The sequence below is a fragment of the Zingiber officinale genome, chromosome 1A (genome assembly GCF_018446385.1).
Source record: "Zingiber officinale cultivar Zhangliang chromosome 1A, Zo_v1.1, whole genome shotgun sequence".
NCBI lineage: Eukaryota > Viridiplantae > Streptophyta > Magnoliopsida > Zingiberales > Zingiberaceae > Zingiber > Zingiber officinale.
Window position 1 is genome coordinate 162,613,652 of NC_055987.1, and position 17,928 is coordinate 162,631,579.

The 17,928-nt window shown below is 35.7% G+C and overlaps 3 protein-coding genes across 4 annotated transcripts; all 3 read right to left on the reverse strand.

Annotated features, from left to right (window-relative positions):
* Positions 1-1,860: 1,860 nt before the first annotated feature.
* On the reverse strand, positions 1,861-3,260 carry LOC122011933 (transcription repressor MYB5-like). Its single transcript, XM_042568372.1, has 2 exons — positions 2,639-3,260; positions 1,861-2,519 (listed from the first exon to the last, which is right to left on the reverse strand). The coding sequence occupies exons 1-2, from the start codon at positions 2,938-2,940 to the stop codon at positions 2,042-2,044; spliced, it is 780 nt and encodes a 259-aa protein (XP_042424306.1). The 5' UTR covers positions 2,941-3,260; the 3' UTR covers positions 1,861-2,041.
* A 4,357-nt stretch (positions 3,261-7,617) lies between these two features.
* Positions 7,618-8,556, reverse strand: LOC122006052 (probable CCR4-associated factor 1 homolog 11). The gene has a single exon (XM_042561378.1). The coding sequence runs from the start codon at positions 8,554-8,556 to the stop codon at positions 7,618-7,620; it is 939 nt and encodes a 312-aa protein (XP_042417312.1).
* Positions 8,557-10,728: 2,172 nt separating this feature from the next.
* On the reverse strand, positions 10,729-16,579 carry LOC122038232 (calcium-dependent mitochondrial ATP-magnesium/phosphate carrier protein 2-like). 2 transcript variants are annotated; one of them, XR_006127821.1, is made up of 5 exons: positions 15,909-16,579; positions 13,749-14,534; positions 13,576-13,666; positions 13,069-13,490; positions 10,729-11,138 (listed from the first exon to the last, which is right to left on the reverse strand). XR_006127821.1 is itself a non-coding variant. In XM_042597877.1 (4 exons), the coding sequence occupies exons 1-4, from the start codon at positions 16,384-16,386 to the stop codon at positions 13,298-13,300; spliced, it is 1,548 nt and encodes a 515-aa protein (XP_042453811.1). In that variant the 5' UTR covers positions 16,387-16,579; the 3' UTR covers positions 10,729-13,297. The 2 variants fall into 2 exon arrangements, 1 of the variants encoding a protein (XP_042453811.1); XM_042597877.1 differs by having other exon boundaries at positions 10,729-13,490.
* Positions 16,580-17,928: the final 1,349 nt, after the last annotated feature.

Here is a 17,928-nt window from a genome sequence, read left to right on the forward strand (position 1 = left end):
CAAAGCACTTAGTTTGAAGGACCTGTAAAACATATGTTCTTTAGTATAAAAAATTGATCAAAATGCATGTTTTTGGTAGATATATGAATGCCCATATAAACAAGGATTTTTTTTTTTCTTCTTTTTTACCTAAGTAGTTTACAAGTTATACTTTATATTCAATACTAATACACTCATTATTTTATATGACCTTATGGTTCATCATTGCCATCATTGGGCATAAATCAAAATATTAGTTTAAAAATCAATAGTAATTAATTACTTTTTCATATTATTTTCTAAAATATATTAAATCCGATTACTAATCATCTACCAAATTTAAGTAGTTTCATTTCATTCTAAATGCATGCGTGCGTTTGCAGAAATTATTTAGAGAATTTATATGAATTATATTCCTTTCATCCATATTTGCCTCTGGAAAATGGATAGTAAGAAGATGAAACATTCCTAATTAAAGATAAAGATTAAAAAAAAAAGGAGAAAGCAAAAAATCAATATAATTTACTTATCTTAAGAGTGAAAAACAAGGAAAAAATATGCATGACCTAACTATCTCTATAATATAGTTGTAATTAACACATATATATTCATGTCGAATTAACATGTTCAAGCATGTTGATCTACATAATATGCATTTATCATGATATTAGTTTGGCTTTTATTATTATTATTAATTTTTTGTGTTCATGTGATTTTTTAATTCTAATACCCAAGTCATTTAATTAAATTGATATTTATTTGATGATTAACCCAAATCTTGATGTTAATAATTATGATGACATACATTCCAAATAAGTAGTAGGATGAATAATTAGCAAAAAAAAAAAGAAAAAAAAGCGCTGCACTAAGGTAAAATATATTTGTAATTTATCTATCTATGTTTTACTGTGGAGCGGTGATACTAAATAGCTTGGGATGGGTAATATAATCTTTTTTACTACAATGAATAATTAGTAAAGAGAAGAAAAAGTTATAAAAAATTATATGGATATATGTGCATTGTATTTAGGACCACATATCAATTGGAAAGTTGTTCTAAGGATCATATAAATTCGATTAGTCAAACTATATAAATTCTAGTCTTTATCTAAAGATTTAGGCTAGCTAGCATTTAATATATAAAAACCCATTCAAGTTAGAAAAGTAGCATTATTAGTATCTAATATGTTTAGGTCAATTACTGAAGTACTAAAGTGTTTAAGTTAATATTAATTCACTCATTTGACTCTTATATAAACCTAAAGTCAATTTTGAAATTCTCATCAAGAAATTAGAATCCAAGTTATAATTCAAATCATCCTAAATCAAGAACATTTAGGATTTAACAATGCCTTTATTATAATATGATGAAAAGATTTTGAAATAATCAAACTGTATTAATTAGATGAGGTACTAAAATAAATATTTGTCATCACAATTCACAAAATAATAGTAATATTTTGTGGGCAATGAAATTACCGTTTTTGTCATCACAATGCAAATATGAACCATGAGTTGATTCGATCATAGATATATAAACCAACTTGAGAGTTGAGAGTATCCAATAAATATAGGAATAATCATTCACCCAAATTGTAAATGCAATGTAGTTAATTTGTTATACTTCAAAATTGTCATGCATTTTAAGATCGATTAATTTTTGCATCATAATAATTCCATTAGTTGATGAAATCATATACAACCTAATTAAGGAAATGAATGGACGCGAAATGCATAAAATTAATGTGCCGTAAAATGTATGTATTACATGCCGATGATTAATCATACATTGGCAAAATTAAATGGATAGAAAACTGCCTATTGATACGTCTAATTTATCATCATGATAAAATTTTCTTAAGATATGCAAATAGTCGTCAAACTAATTAAGAGTTACACCTTCATAACCGGTTTCCTTGATACAAGACATTGATATACTTGCAATTACTCAATTGCGCACACACATAAATAGTTCTATAATTTCTTGAAAGAAAACAAATGTGGATCCAATATTGGATAATATAACTTACGAATTAATTCCACGCAACATTGCTCATCCAAATTAACCAAAGTAATATTGGAAAGTATGCTCCCATAAGCCTCCATCAAGCCCAAAACTCGGATCATTCATCATCTCACCATGCCTATTGTTGCCCAAGATTTGATCACTTCCACTGTGATGGACAGTGGCGTTGCTATCGTGCTGCACGAACATCTCCGGGGTGATGAATGAATCAAAGATCGGATCGTTGCAGAAGAAGTCGTCGGCGCCGCCGACCTGCCCCGACCATCCGAGGACATTACCAGCGTTGAAATGATTGGTGCCGGATGACAGAACTTGAGGGGGCTGCTGTAAGGGAGTGCAATTAGGGTTTTCTATGGGAGATGATTGCGTCGTTGTGGATGGTGCAGTGAGGAAGGGCTTGTGGGTGCGAGGATCGATGCCTTGCTTGATGAGCTTCTTGCTGAGGTGCGTGTTCCAGTAGTTCTTGATCTCGTTGTCCGTGCGGCCGGGGATGCGCCCGGCGATCAGCGACCACCTATTTTATATATTTGCCAAAAACAAAAAATAAATAACAACAACAACAACAAAACCCTAATTAGTTAAAAGGAAATATTTTATATGGAGAGCAGGAAGATGGATATTGTGCATGCATGCCTGTTGCCGAGGAGGCGGTGGAGGCGAAGGATGAGGTCCTCCTCGTCGGGAGCGATGGGGCCGCGCTTGATGGAGGGGCGGAGGTAGTTCATCCACCGGAGGCGGCAGCTCTTGCCGCACCGGAGCAGCCCTGCGCGCTTCGGCAGCGTGCGCCACCGGCCCTCCCCCTCCTGCCGCACGAAGCTGGCCAGCACCTCGTCCTCCTCCGCCGTCCACGGCCCGCGCTTCATCCCGATCTTGCTGCAGCAGGGGGTCGGCGTGCCCGTCCCTGCACTAGTCGATCCACCTCCCGGATGCCTCATCTCTGATCTCTCTTAATTTCTCTCTCTAGCTAGCTGCTGGTTCCAATGGAAGGGGTTGTTATAGAACGTAGAAGGAATTCGAGATGAGGTTGTTTTTCTTTTAATTTCCTTGTCTTGTTAGTCCTTTTGGTGGAAGCTAGCTGAGGGAGATTTCTTTGCGGCAACGCATTCTCGATCACTGAATTAATTGCAGGATTTCTGCACAGTTTTCTTTAGCTTTTAACATCGGCACGAGCCGACCATTGTAGGGACCATTAACCGCTGGATCTTATCTTCCTAGTTAGCTACCTCCATGCTGCATGTGTAATTAGGTTTGGAAGAATAACATTCTGGTGTGGGAGGTCAAATTAAATTCTGTCAGGGATAACACTCTCTCGATCACGGGAGAAAAATAAATAAATAAATAAATTGAATTCAAAATTGAAGTTGATAGATTCTGTCATAGCCAATCACATTGCTTAATTTGACACATCCAGGTTGGACTTCAAAAGCCAGCCGCTTTGGATCCACGTGGGTCAAAATTTCGAAGTGTGTATTACGGCTAGTTACGTGAAAGATTAAGAGTTGAGAAAATTGCCCAGTATTTTTTATTTTTTATTAAAAAAATAGATAAAAAAGCTCGAGTAATTATATTTATTTATTTTAAAAACATTTGGTTACTCCTCGTGTGAGTAGAACAAACTCTAGTAGGAAGCAACTTAGATTTTTGCAGAGAGCTAGCAGCCTACCAACCAGTCCAAGTAGGTCCTTTTTGGTACAAACCAAATGGCTGGATTCTCAAATACAAATCTAGTTGCGTTAAATCGCGACTGATTGAGCCGGACTAACTAAATCATTCAATCGATGGAACAATAATAAAAAGGATCCATCTAACTTGACATGACTTTTGTAATTTAAAATTAACAAGTTGCAAAATTCCTTTAACATAAAGAGAAAATATTTTTACAATAAAATTCATTTATACATGTAATGTACTTCAGCGATACTAATTCCACCATATACAACTTTGTTTTTTTTGGCTTTTCCAACTCTTTAGGCAGAAAATTGAAACTCAATTCCTTTAGAAAGCTACCCAGCAGTATTCAACATTTATGACTTTTTTTTTTTTTGGCTTTTCCAACTCTTTAGACTGAATAATTAAAACTCAACTCCTCTAGAAAGCTACCCAATATTCGACATTTATGACTTTGTTTTTTTTTTTTTTTGGCTTTTCCAACTCTATAGACTGAAAAGTTGAAACTCACATTTATGACTTTGTTGTTCGACATTTACTTAAATATGAAAATGCAGATAATGCCCTTTGGAGAGTGTTAATGAAGTTTTGAGTGGGAGAAGGCTGAAAAAAATAAACTTGTTAATTTAATTGATTCTTATCTAAGATACTAAATAAGTTTCATAAGGTTTTGAGTGTGATTGAAGCTGATCAACAAATTTGATAAGAATTGAGTTTATAAACAGGATTGATAGTGTATCAGTATTTTGGGTTAATGCAGTTTTGAGTGTAGACGTTGATCTAAGATACTGAACAAATTGTTGTATTACTGATTACGCAAACACAGTAATCTATTTGTACCAAAATAGTAAGCATACAATAAATTTGTAAATGAAAAGAGTAAGGTTGAGAAATCGTGTATCTCTGGTTGAAGCGCCGGCGTGCTGACTATCTTTAGAGAATTTATTGCCGCCCACGGTGCAGAGATTCTCCCGTAAAATTCTCCCAAGATCCGACAACCACTCGCGTCATCCGTAGGTGCACTCCAAAACGAACGCCGCACTCGGACTCAACCTCAGATCGCAGAACCAAGCCTTAGAACAGGGGAAGAGAGGGAAGAAAGAAAGAAAGCAGAATGCTCTGTTTTCTGGAGTGAGTTGAGAAGGAACAGAGCTAGGAAGTGTATTTATACACTTCGAAGCAGTGCACGCACCAAAGCGTACGTCGCTTCGCTTCCTCACGCGGACAGGTGCGTCAAACCCAAGTGCAACCGGAGACTGGCAAAAACAAACCAGGCCGCCTACAAGCGCGAGACCCACGAGCTGGGGATTTGCACCCCCCCTGTGCGCAATGATCGCGTGCGTCGCGCCTGATTTATGGATTTCCGACTCGAACCATAAATCGACAAAATTCTCCCAAGATCCGACAACCACTTGCGTCGTCCGTAGGTGCACTCCAAAACGAACACCGCACTCGGACTCAACCTCAGATCGCAGAACCAAGCCTTAGAATAGGGGAAGCGAGGGAAGAAAGAAAGAAAGCAGAATGCTCTGTTTTCTGGAGTGAGTTGAGAAGGAACAGAGGAAGTGTATTTATACACTCCGAAGCAGTGCACACACCAAAGCGTACGTCGCTTCGCTTTCCTCATGCAAACAGGTGCATCAAACCCAAGTGCAACATGAGACTGGCAAAAACAAACCAGGCTTCTTACAAGCGCGAGACCCACGAGCTGGGGATTTACACCCCCTGTGCGCAATGATCGCGTGCGTCGCGCCCGATTTATGGATTTCCGACTCGAACCCCCCGAAGCCACCTGATTTGGGCTCGGCCTGCGCATGCGTGTAAGCCCCCCTTTACTTTGCTAAGCAAGGATGGAAGGGCTCCATATATAAGGCCTTCCAACCTTCTTTGCTTAGCAATGTGGGACTAAATGCATACACATATGCATTGCCAAAACAACAACTAAATCAAAAAATAGTTTGAATTAAAATACCAAACTCAACACAAATTTCATAAGAATTGAGTTTTTGAATAGGATAAATACTGTGTCGATATTTTGGATTAATACAATTTTGAGTGTGATTGAAGCTGATTTAAGATAGGAGTGTCTGGGAGAGCTTTTGCTTATTTAAAAGTAAGTTTTATAGAGATTATTTTAAAGTTAGTGAGATTTTTCCATGGTGAGAACAGTTGCACCAGAATTACTTCAAGAATTAGAGTTAAAACAGACATGAGAATAATTAAAGGGCATAATTAGCAACTGATTCTATCAGGAGCAACAAATTCTTCTAAAGCTTGGGATATTAAGACTGCATTTATTTATATTGAAAGCATCAAATTCACACGATACAAGATAAAACCATTTGGATTCTCCATTCACAATTCTATCCCTTTCCCTACTTTAGTGACCCACTGCAGTAAATACCAACAAAATCATCTTTATTGGCTTTATTTTATTTTTAGTACCTTTTCTTTTACTTTTTTTCTTTCATAACTTTGACAAACAGAAAAATACATTTCTATGCAGCAAAAGGGTTCTGGGAGCCCCAGTGACATTAGTGCATTGAGATAGTTAGTTAAGTTGTGATTCATGCAAGTTTGGTTTCTTGCTATTTTTATAGAAGGATATCATTAGTTCAGAACTATCTGTAGAGGTTAACTGATCAAACAGAAAAAAGATCTAAAAAGCCACCTCTTACCAGTCACATGCCATATATGTTGGCATTTCGAAGTTGGATTAGATATGCTGCAAAGTTAGAAATTATTCAGTCTGCACTGTGCATAGAGGCTACATGTTCTTTAATCTTCAATTGGTTCACATTTAGAACAAGCCAAATTAACATCTACCAAAATCAACTAAAATGGCAATATCAAGGACTCAACCATGCATAAGCTTTTTAAAACCTTCAAACCACTCATTGGGTTGTCAGCCTAGGACAATCAACTTCCCTAGCATCAAAGAAAGATTATTTCCCATACAAAGGTCTAGTCTAACCAAAGAATCATGCTGACCTCTATAATATTTCGTAAAGCTAAGAATTTGTAACATAAAATTTATTTTTACACGTAATTCAATTGATGTTGTGTCTAAATTACTTAACAAGTTCCATATGGATTGGATTTCTGAATAGGATTGGTAGTAGATCAGTATTTTAGATGTTAAGCTATTTCATCAATATCTGGACTGATTCAACTCTATTTGATGCATAAATACAAAGAGAAGTAATTAAAGAACTTAACATTTCAAATCATAGAATCAAATTCTATTTTGCAGCAGAATTCTAATAGTTCTAAAACACAGTAACACATTATAGCATAACATATATGATCCATACTTAGATTTTCAGTTTGACGTTATGAATTTTAAGTCTGTATGCTATTAACAATTAACACAAGGTTTGTAAGGTTTGATTACTAAAAGAGAAACAATTCAATTTGTTATTTAGATTGATTCGGTCTTGAATTTTGAATAAAGGAAATAATTTTAATTGGAGCCCGCTTATTAGCATTGTTGGGAAAATTTTCATTGTCTAGATACGCTTCCGAATATATAGGCTCGTTTGGATTGCCAAAAACTAAAAAACATGGTAATAATAACACAAGCATGTATAAATACAAACAACACAATTGAAGCCTTTTTATTATTGGTAATGTTGAAACATATATAATAATTTAATAATGAGAACACGAACAAGTAATTAGCTAACAATTAAACAACACCATTTAATTTGATCGACAAACAAATTATAAGAATTCAATTTTATACAAAAATGTTGATTACATACTTTTCAACAGAGTTCTAAAAGCAAAACAAACAACAGAATCCTAACAACAACCCAAACAAAAACAATCCCAATAGTTTTAGTCAGTGTTTCTCAGTAGCAATAGTAAACTGCAAACTAAGATAACTAAAAGATGATCGAGGACACAGCAACATCATGAAGAGGGTAACCAATTGGAGCCGGTTACCATTTGATCATGTAAGGTGTCGCCAGCGGATGAACAGAGACACCACCACGCTGAGACCGGAAAGGACAAGGTGAGCGCATCATCGGCAGTGGTGCCATAATACCACTACCAGTCGAAGCCGGTGAGCGCAGGAGAGGATTGAAAGAAGATGGAGCCTTAATCTCCTGGCAAGCACTCTCCAAGCCATAAAGAATCATAGAGACCTGCTCGTCGTCGATCTCCCACCTTTTATGCAGCTCATGGAAAATTAATCCAGTTACCAGACTATCGAATCCTGCTTGGTGAGCGACACCGTCGGCCTCCACCTTCAACAGATTTGCAAGTTTCTCTAACCCAAGCTCGCCGCCGAGGAGTCCATGGCAGAACCGAGCCATGTACTTGATATCGAAGAGTCGTCCGCCGAAAATGCTCCACGCCTCCGTCATAAATTCTCGCAGTGTGTCCGGCAGCGGCTTTCCGCCGGTTAAAATCTTCAACAGGTACGCAACATCGTACAGGCCATGGAACGTGACAAAATTACCGCCCTGGCAGAATAATTTCTCCCGGAGCAGAGCGGCGCAGCGTTCCGATGAAGAAACCCCCTCGCGTCGATTTCTCTGGAGATCGATGCCGCTTTTCCGAATGGGCGTCGGCAAGGAAGGATCGTCGTCTGGGTCATAATCGGAGAAGTTAATTTGCCATGATACACCGGGGCCGGCCATAGGCTGGTTGCCGTGGTCGTCAAAAAGGGTAAACCCAAGCTGGATGACATGGAGATTGTCAACGTTATGCTTCACGTCGCGGTACCTTTCTTCTTCGGTGAAGCGGCGAGGGGTGCAATGGATAAAACCAGAAAACTCAGTATCGAGGGCTACGATTGGGAAGCAAGGACGAATGGCAGCGATCAACTCCAATTGCTCCTCGAAATTATGCTCCCACACGTCTATGCTTCCCATTGCAGCAGCTGTCTCCGTCTTTAATTTTAGAACCGGCGAAGGCGAGTGAAAATGAAAGCGAAGGCGAGTGGAGAATGAATCGAAGGCGAGGGATTAGGGCTTTATTTATGGACGCGGATTTGTTGCCTAACGGTAAATCCTATTTCTGCTCTGTTTGAGTTTTGTGGGCCCTTTATTTCCATATTTGAATAGCATCACTAATAATATCTGTTAAGTTCTGTTTGTTTTGAATTGTTTCCATTTGTGTTAGTCCAACTTTCCTTATTTGATAGATGATATTAGAATCGTATCTAGTCAATTATTAGTAATCAAATATATTTTATCAAAATTTTTAAACAATTTTAGAGACCTGAAATTCATATCAAATGATTATTATTGCACTCATGCACTCCTGTGTCAATCAGACAATCCTATTTATTTATGTTTAATTTAAAATGAGAATGATTAGTCAATTATAATGGCATTCATTTAGTTGAATATTGATTGGACAATAATGAATTATGCAAAGCTAATTGGTTGGATGCACATTTCAACAAATAGATGTCCTTTGCGTAGTTAGTAAAATTAAATAATAAATTATCATAATAATAAATATAAATAGATTTTAAATATATATTTTTAAAATGTAATAATATTAAAAATATAAAATATCCATTTTATTAATCACACTTCATATTTCATAAAGAAAATTTAAATAATAATATCCATTTTTTATTTTTTTTATATTCAACTTTATAATACAAAATTTGATTAATAATTACTTATCTAATTTAGTCCGAAAGATTTTATATTTTTGGGTAGTGGGTAGTACTATAAGTGGATGTAGCGTAGTTATTACGGTATAACTTTTATTTTATAATTTTTTAAGCCTCCGTTAGGAATTTATTTTGTTATTCACATCGATAAATAGATTCCTTATATAATATTATAATATAAAAAAATTGAGAGAAAATGTAATGACTCTCGGAATTAGGGATGACAATTTCATCCGAATTCGATGAAAGATTTGACATCCGATCCGAATGGAGAAGAATATGGAGGGACTATCAATACCCGACCCGAATATCTGATTAAATAATATATATACATATATTAAAATTTTTTTTTCCAAAATTAACTTACTATTTTTATTAATATTAGGGGGAGACTATATAGATGTTTAATCTATGTTTTTAATTAATTAATTATATATATATATATATATATATATATATATATATATATATATATATATATATATATTAATAGGTTGTTAATTTTAATATAATTTTATTAAATGATAATAGTTGGATAGAAAGAAGAAAAATTATAACTATAGAAGATATCCGATTATTTAATGGATATAGATATACCCATCGGAGATCTTATATCCGATGAGTATGATTCTATCCAAATCTGGCCCATTATCATCCCTACTCAGAATCTAGTGAAAAATCAGTTAATTCATTTAGTCTTTACCTGGGTCAGTCGCACATCTTATCCGTTACAATCGTACTGGATCAAAACGTTCAATCTCTCCAGGTCTGATTTTTATAACCGGTGTATGTGATGCAAAGAGCAGCAGCTTGGACTTATTGAATCAGTGTAATTATTGAATCAGAAATAGTGGAATCAACACGAGAATTTAAAACTAAATTTCAATAGGATTACAATATGTAAAACCATTTGATACAATTTGGGCAGATTCAATTGAAAAAACACACACGCACACAAACCATTGGTCGACTAATTTGACCCCCTAAGCCAGATTTTCCAAACACAAGCAAGATTTTGATATGGCAAAATTACACACAAAAAACTTTCGAAAATCATCATTGCATACGATAAGACCATTTCGAAACCAAAAGGATCATTCATCAATGAGATTGCTCACAAAACTCTATAGGAACACAATCCAAAGGCTTAGAAATTAGTAGGGCGATCATGAACCAAATGGATGCCTAAGAACATTGCAAAACAAAAAGGATCATTCAGCAATACAACCATTCGCACAACATTCTATAGCAACAAAATTGCAAGATTAAGAAATTAGTGAGCAGCCTATTAATGAACCATATTGACGACTATTATAACCTCGATGTAAAACAAAAATGATCATTCCACAATAGAACTATTCACACAAAATTCTATAGCAGCAAAATCATAAAAGTAAGAAATTAGTAGGGCGATCTATGAATCACATCAATTTCTATTATAACACCTTTGAAAAACAAAAAGGATGATTATGCAATACAACTACTCACATAAAACTCTATAGCAACAAAAATTGAAAGACTAAGAAATTAGTGGGGCGGTCTAATCTTGCTCATGGAACATTAGTTGGGGTGCCAACATTTATTCTCTCAAGCTCTTTCTCAATCGATGTTGTAATGACAACAAGTCTAGTTTCCATTTATTCAGCTAGTTTATAGGTAATTAAGATGACCAATGAACTCCGCAAGGAGTAAGATACTGCCGCAAATAAGAAAGCTCAAGAATTCAAGTAGAAAGAGCCTCATGTTTAATAATACAATTGTTTTAGTTAAATAAGTTCTGAGATGCTCCTTGGACCATGCTTCTAAGAACATAACGCTGTATTCGCACTGCAACATGAAAATATACCAAGAATAATCAGTGACAATAAAAGAAGAAGAAAAAAAATACAACAATAGAATTTATATATCAGTTTAAATGACCCTAAAATTGAAGAGGGAACAATTGAAAATGGACAAGACAATTCTTGCACAAGTTTTACTAAATTGCAAAGGCTAGTCCCTTTTGCATGGTCTCACAAAGTGATGCCTCAAACTGAGGAGCTGGAAAACATTATAGAGTCAATCTACAAAAATGGGATACTAATCAAAGGAAAATGGACGAGGGAGGTGCACAGTAGGGATAGATGAGAAATTTTAAAGGAAAATCAAATAAAAAGGCAGAGGAGCTTCAAGTTTCTGAACACTCTCCAAAATCTTTAAGACAGATCAAATTTTTCCATGGTGACGAGTGAACTGCTGAACACTGATCATACTGTCAGCATTAAACACCATTTTCAATTTTCAAATTTCTCTAAAAAATGGATCTTGGCAAATCCATGGCACAAGTGCAACTGTTGAACACAAAGTTTAAGAGTTCTTGGTATTGGAAAAATCGAGATATTCAATGACACCACAGTCCAAAGGCTAATATGATTGAGGAACAATGGCTGGTTCTCATTAACAACACCCTCAGTTCAGAACAGTTCCACTGGAATTACTTGAAGAATTAAAGTTAAAACAGACATGAGAATAATTAAAGGGCACAATTATCAACTGATTACATCAAGAGCAACAAATTCAACTAAACCTTGGGATATTAAGACTACATTTTTTCATATTGTTAGCATCAAATTCACACGATACAAGGTAAAACCATTTGGATTCTCCATTCACAATTCTCTCCCTTTCCCTGCTTTACTGACCTACTGCAGTAAATACCAATAATACATGGTTATTGGCTTTATTTTGTTTTTAGTACCTTTTCTTTTTCTTTCAGAACTTTTGACAAACAGAAAAATTTATTTCTATGCAGCAAAAGAGTTCTGGGAGCCCCAATGACATTAATGCATTGGGATAGTTAGTTAAGTTGTGATTCATGCATGTTTGGTTTCTTGCTATTTTTATAGCAGGATATCATTAGTTCAGAACTAGCTGTAGAGGTTAACTGGAAAAAATATGTAGGGCAAACAACTGTCTTCAAGAAAAGATCTATAAAGCCACATTCGACAATGCAGAGCATCACTGCATCACCTCATACCAATCACATGCCATATATGTTGGCATTCCGAAATTGGATTAGATATGCTGCAAAGTTAGAAATTTTGCAAACTGCACTGTGCATAGAGGCTACATGTTCTTTTAATCTTCAATTGGTTCACATCTAGAACAAGCCAAATTAACATCTACCAAAATCAACTAAAATGACACTATCAAGGACTCAACCATAAGCTTTTTAAAACCTTCAAACCACTCATTGGGTTGTCAGCCTAGGACAATCAACTTCCCTAGCATCAAAGAAAGATTATTTCCCATACAAAGGGCCAGTCTAACCAAAGAATCATGCCCACTTCTATAATATTTTGTAAAACTAAGAATTTGTAACATATTTATTTGGCACTTTCAAGAAGATTTAAATGAGAAAAGCAACAATTAACATCTTCTTCAAGAAACCTCTTGGATTCATGGATAGTTAGTATCATATTTATCTAAAACTATAAAGATTGAAATGAGAAAAGCAACAATTAGCATCTTCTTCCAACAAAACCTACCCGAGTTATTAAAGGAGTGTTATTTGCACCTTAGCACATATGTTACAAACTATTTTCCATGAATCCAACCTTAACTCATTTCTTATGGCTAATTTGCAATATCCCAATTATTATGTTGCTTAAAGCCAAATCAGAACAATGCTCAACATTTCAGATAAAAAACATGTAACTACAAGGATAACCATCAGTTATATCCAAGATAAAGCAGCATACAAAGACATAAATTATACCTGACTCATGAAGCTATACTGCTTGCCCATGCCTATAAACTCCAAATGCCATTGGAAAAGGAGCTCCTCCGACACTAATAACTTTTAGTTAATGTGTAGAAAACTACAATAACACAACTGAAACAATTGATGCACCTAACCTAACTGTAATCTTCTCTTCATTATCATAATACTTATAGTCAGCCATGTCAATTATGGTGGGATATGGAGAAAAATTTGGAAAGTTCCTTTAATCAAGGAAAAGACTCTTTTTCATTGTTTCATAAACTAGATAAGTAATGCTAGCAGATGGCACTACTTTGAGTAGGTTCGGGAATAGCCCTTTATAGAACCCCCCAAATCCTTCATTTCTAAAGGTTTTCCAGAACACATCAGACATCCCACTATAAGAAGTAGAGGAGTTGGCACGTTGGGCCTGCATTCTGAAAATAAAATCAAGGAGTTAGATGCAGAAGACGGCACCAAAATGTAGAACATACAATCTAAATCAATGTAATAATTAACTACCTCGTTCTAATAACCTGCAAAGGGTAAACACACGTTGCACCTAGAGCACCTGAGATAGTTCCACAACCCAGTTGCACAAGAGGGCCTGGTTCTACACGTTAGTTGAAACTATTAAACAGACTAATTACAAAATCAATTGTACAACAATGTGAATATTAAAGTCTAAAAGTTACCAGTGTTGTTAAGAATATATGTTCTAGACATCTCCTTTAGGGTCTCATATGCAGTAAGATCTATGCCTGCATATGGAATAATTCCAAGAAGAGATGGTACAACCCCTCTGTAGAAAGCTCGAGGCCCTTCATGAACCCAAATGTCTTTTGTTAAAGTGGCTAGACTGGGAACTCTACTGCCTTCACATGCATGAGTCTGTAGTCGAGTTTTCACAAGATCCAAGGGATAGATAGCAGTTTGTGCCACTGCACCGGCTAAACCACCAGCAATCAAACGGCCAGAAGCACCAATATCACTCTTATCAGTACCTTTGGCTTTAACTATATAATCTTTCAGTAGTTCAAATGCAAAAAATCTTAATGCACTTTCCGGTGCAACCTTCATCACATTCAAACCATTACCCCTAAAAAACCCCAAGAAACCACTCTCTCTCCATATCTTTTTTGTTGCTGGCAAAATACGTGCTTGTGTTGTCTGTACTTGCAAAATCACTTTAAGCCTGTCAAGAGGAGCAGTGGTGGTACGAGAAGTTGCTCCAGCAACACCACCTGCAATGAGGTATTTGGCTGCATTCGAATGTTTACTTATCCCTTCTGGGATAACAGCCTGTTCGCCAATATCAATGTGACAAACTTTTTCCCAATACTGGTAGATGTTCTCCATAGTTATTTCATGAGGGTAAAGTAGAAGAAAATCTCTCCATTCCTCAAAAGTTATAATCCCATTGTTATCCTTATCAACATGGTCCACGAAACTAGCAAGCTCTTCATCATCAATTTCAATCCCTGAAGACAGACACTATCAGATCTTATGATGCAAGCTTTAGCAAAAGATGGTGAATACATTAGTGAAAAGGTGAATCAAACTACAACTTTTGGAGGATGCTCCAGTAAAAACACGCTTAGAGATCCTATACAATTGTAATATTCAACTGCTAAAACATACAGATCTTCTATATCTCTAACCTGTAATTACGGTAACACTGACCCATTGATGAAGAACCAGTAGGCAGTGTTGCATGAACCCAGCTTAATTTAGATATTAATTATGCAAAGTCTTCAACATTTCTTGTAATTATGAATGTGTTTGTTAACAGTATTCTCAAAGCTTAGACATTAGCAGAAAAGTTTAGACATGAAGTAGAGAACATGTAGTTGCCAATTCAACCAACAGGCAGCCAGGGTTATGTGAATATTCTTAATGAACAAAAGGATTTGGTACATAAACTTTCCATATTATCCTGGATCTTCTACATATTTTTACTAGACAACTAAACTAGTAGGCTTGTTAACTAGATACAATTTCTTTGTATATGGCCAGCTCATGGCTAGTGAAGGTAGTGAAGGTAACAGGTTTTATGAAAATGTCTCTTCTACAAATGAATAAGTTTCTTTAAATCTTTCCACATTATTTGCAGACATTTTTGGCATGAAGGAAAGCATTATGCCATTTAGAAGATTAAAACCAATTCCAATATAGAAACCTAAACTTAATCAGAACCAATCATGACAACCAATATTTTTGTAGAAAAGATTTGGATGATAGTCACTTAAGAATCAGGGGTTTTGATGTCTAAAAGTCATAAGGAAAGATGATGATAACCAAATCTAGGATCTTCGGTATATACAATTAGATATCTATGCAGACAGGTAAGTTGTTCTTGCATCTTTGGATGTGCGGCTATGCAATTCATGGCTCATCATATAAAGCCAATGTTTTTACCTTTGCCCTGTAGTAGTGTTGTCCATTGTCAATAGTTTCTAAACTGAATTTATTGGGCAACATGTATAAAATAACAAAAGCGAGGGGAAAATATGGAAGGAATTGAACTCTGGTTGCTTCTTTAATTTGAAATTTAATGCCTAAAATAAGCATACAAAATGCAACTCGGTAGTAAGAATAATGATCATCAAAGATAATTTTCAAACACTAGGATAACTATCAGTTGTAGGTGTAGGATCCAGGTACTCACTGTATGCCGCATAGATGTGAGGAATGAATTTAGTACACTTCCATAATATTAGTGGAATACTAGACCAGCGTTATGATTATGCAATGAACTCAGAAATAATCAAACCCTCTGTCAACGGTTCCTATCTACAATGTTACTTCGTTACTTGAGATGCAGTTCAGAGTGTTCCTTCTTTAATCAATTTTACCTGCCTCGATGAGGGCATCCCAGAGTTCCTCGGGCAAAATACAGCCATTATGCTCGACATCGATGGCCTGGAAGATTCGATAGAGCTCGAGCTCCTTGCCGTCCATGTACCTACGGAACTCCTGGTATTCGACGCGCCCGTCGCGGTCGGAGTCGCAAACCTTAAGGAGATCCCTAGCGTACTTGTACTCAGCGGGGATGTTGAGACCGGACAGGCCAGTCTCGATCTGGTCATAATCGAGGTAGCCAAGCCCTGCCTTGTCGAAGAAGCCAAAGAGGCTCCGGATCCGGGCCTCCCGCTCCTCCTTGGTCTCGCGCAGCGCGAGCAGGACGTGGTCCATGGACACGGGTCCCGGCTTCTTCACCGGGTTGCAACCGCCCTGTTTCCGATGCTGCTTCTGATCCGTCTCCGTCGGCAGTGTCTCCATCTTGGCGGGGAAGTCGATCCGCTGCTCCACCGCCTTGACCGCGCCGGACATCTTCCGCCGCGGCTATGCCTCACTATATCGATCAATTGCGAAGAAATTGCATCCAAGAATTCAATCCGATCCGATCAAGTCACATAGAATTCGAACAGGAGACGAAGAACGGAATGCCGATGGATCGAATCGGAAGGGATTATGGAGGAGGGATTGGTGATATCTCTCTCTCTCTCTCTCTCTACCACTTCAAAATTACTGCTACCATTTATATTAATTGCGATGTGTATTATACGTATAAAACAATAATCACGCTCCGATTTTTTAAAATTAATAAATAAATGAAGAAAGACGTGTTCATGGGGGCAAAATCAAATTTCGAAATTTTTATTTTTTGGATTAAAAAATTATTCCATATATAACACGAATTGTCAATTTAAAATTAAGATCCGATTTGTTCCTAAATTTTATTTGTATGGAGTAATCGAATTTGGTGAAAACATAGATAGAGAATCGCGTGATTGTCATAACAAAGAGATCGATAATCAAATATCCTTAAACACTTGCTGCTAAAAATTAATTAATTGGTAAATTTTAGTTCTCGGGTTGGTTTGAATTTTGATCAAAATTTGGAAAAGTCTTTTTCATTTATTTATTTGAATTATGATTAATTGCAGATCTTCCAACGCAATGTGTCTGTACATGGTCCTCCTTCAACAAAGCGAGCACCGCGCTAGCGAATGTTCCAAGCACATTCCTTTTCTTCCTTCAATTATTAATAATTATATATTTAGAAAGAAAGGGTAAACATGTAATTTGATAATTTAAAGTAGACTCGGTAATTTTGAAACTCGGTTTAGGGGTTGGACCGGTAAAGCAAGTCGTTTTGTATGCCGGATAGACCGGTAAAATATTAGAGGAATATATATATATATATATATATATATATAAAATAAATAATAATAATAATAGTGTCTTATTTTATTAGATTTTTTATGCTATTAAATTTTATTTTTTACTATATTATCATTTATATTTAAATAAATTTTATTTTATTACTAACCAAGTCTTTTTTTTTTCTTCTCTTTTTTTAGTTTGATATGTGTGTTTATTATAATTTTGTATCGTCTAATTAGAGTATTTATTGATCGTCTAAGTACATGTCCTTATCATTTTAAATCGTCTAATTAGAGTATTTATTGGTCGTCTAAGTACATATCCGTATCATTTTAAATCGTCTAATTAGAGTATTTATTGGTCGTCTAAGAACATGCCCGTATCATTTTAAATGTGTCTTTCCAAATTTTTTTTCAATAGATGCAACTCTGATTTTTTTTCTAATGTTCTCATTTCTTATTCTGTCCATTCTCGTATGTTCATACTTCTACCTTAACATTTTCATCTCTGCAATTTATATCTTCTGCTCATATATTGGAGTCATATAACATTCAGCTTCATACAACATAGCAAGTCTAACTACGATTTTATAAAACTTTTTTTTAAATTTTAGAGGTATTTACAGTCGTATAAAACATATGACATTCTCCTTTATTTTAATCATCCTACTTATATTACATGTAAAATATCTCTCACAATCTCTCA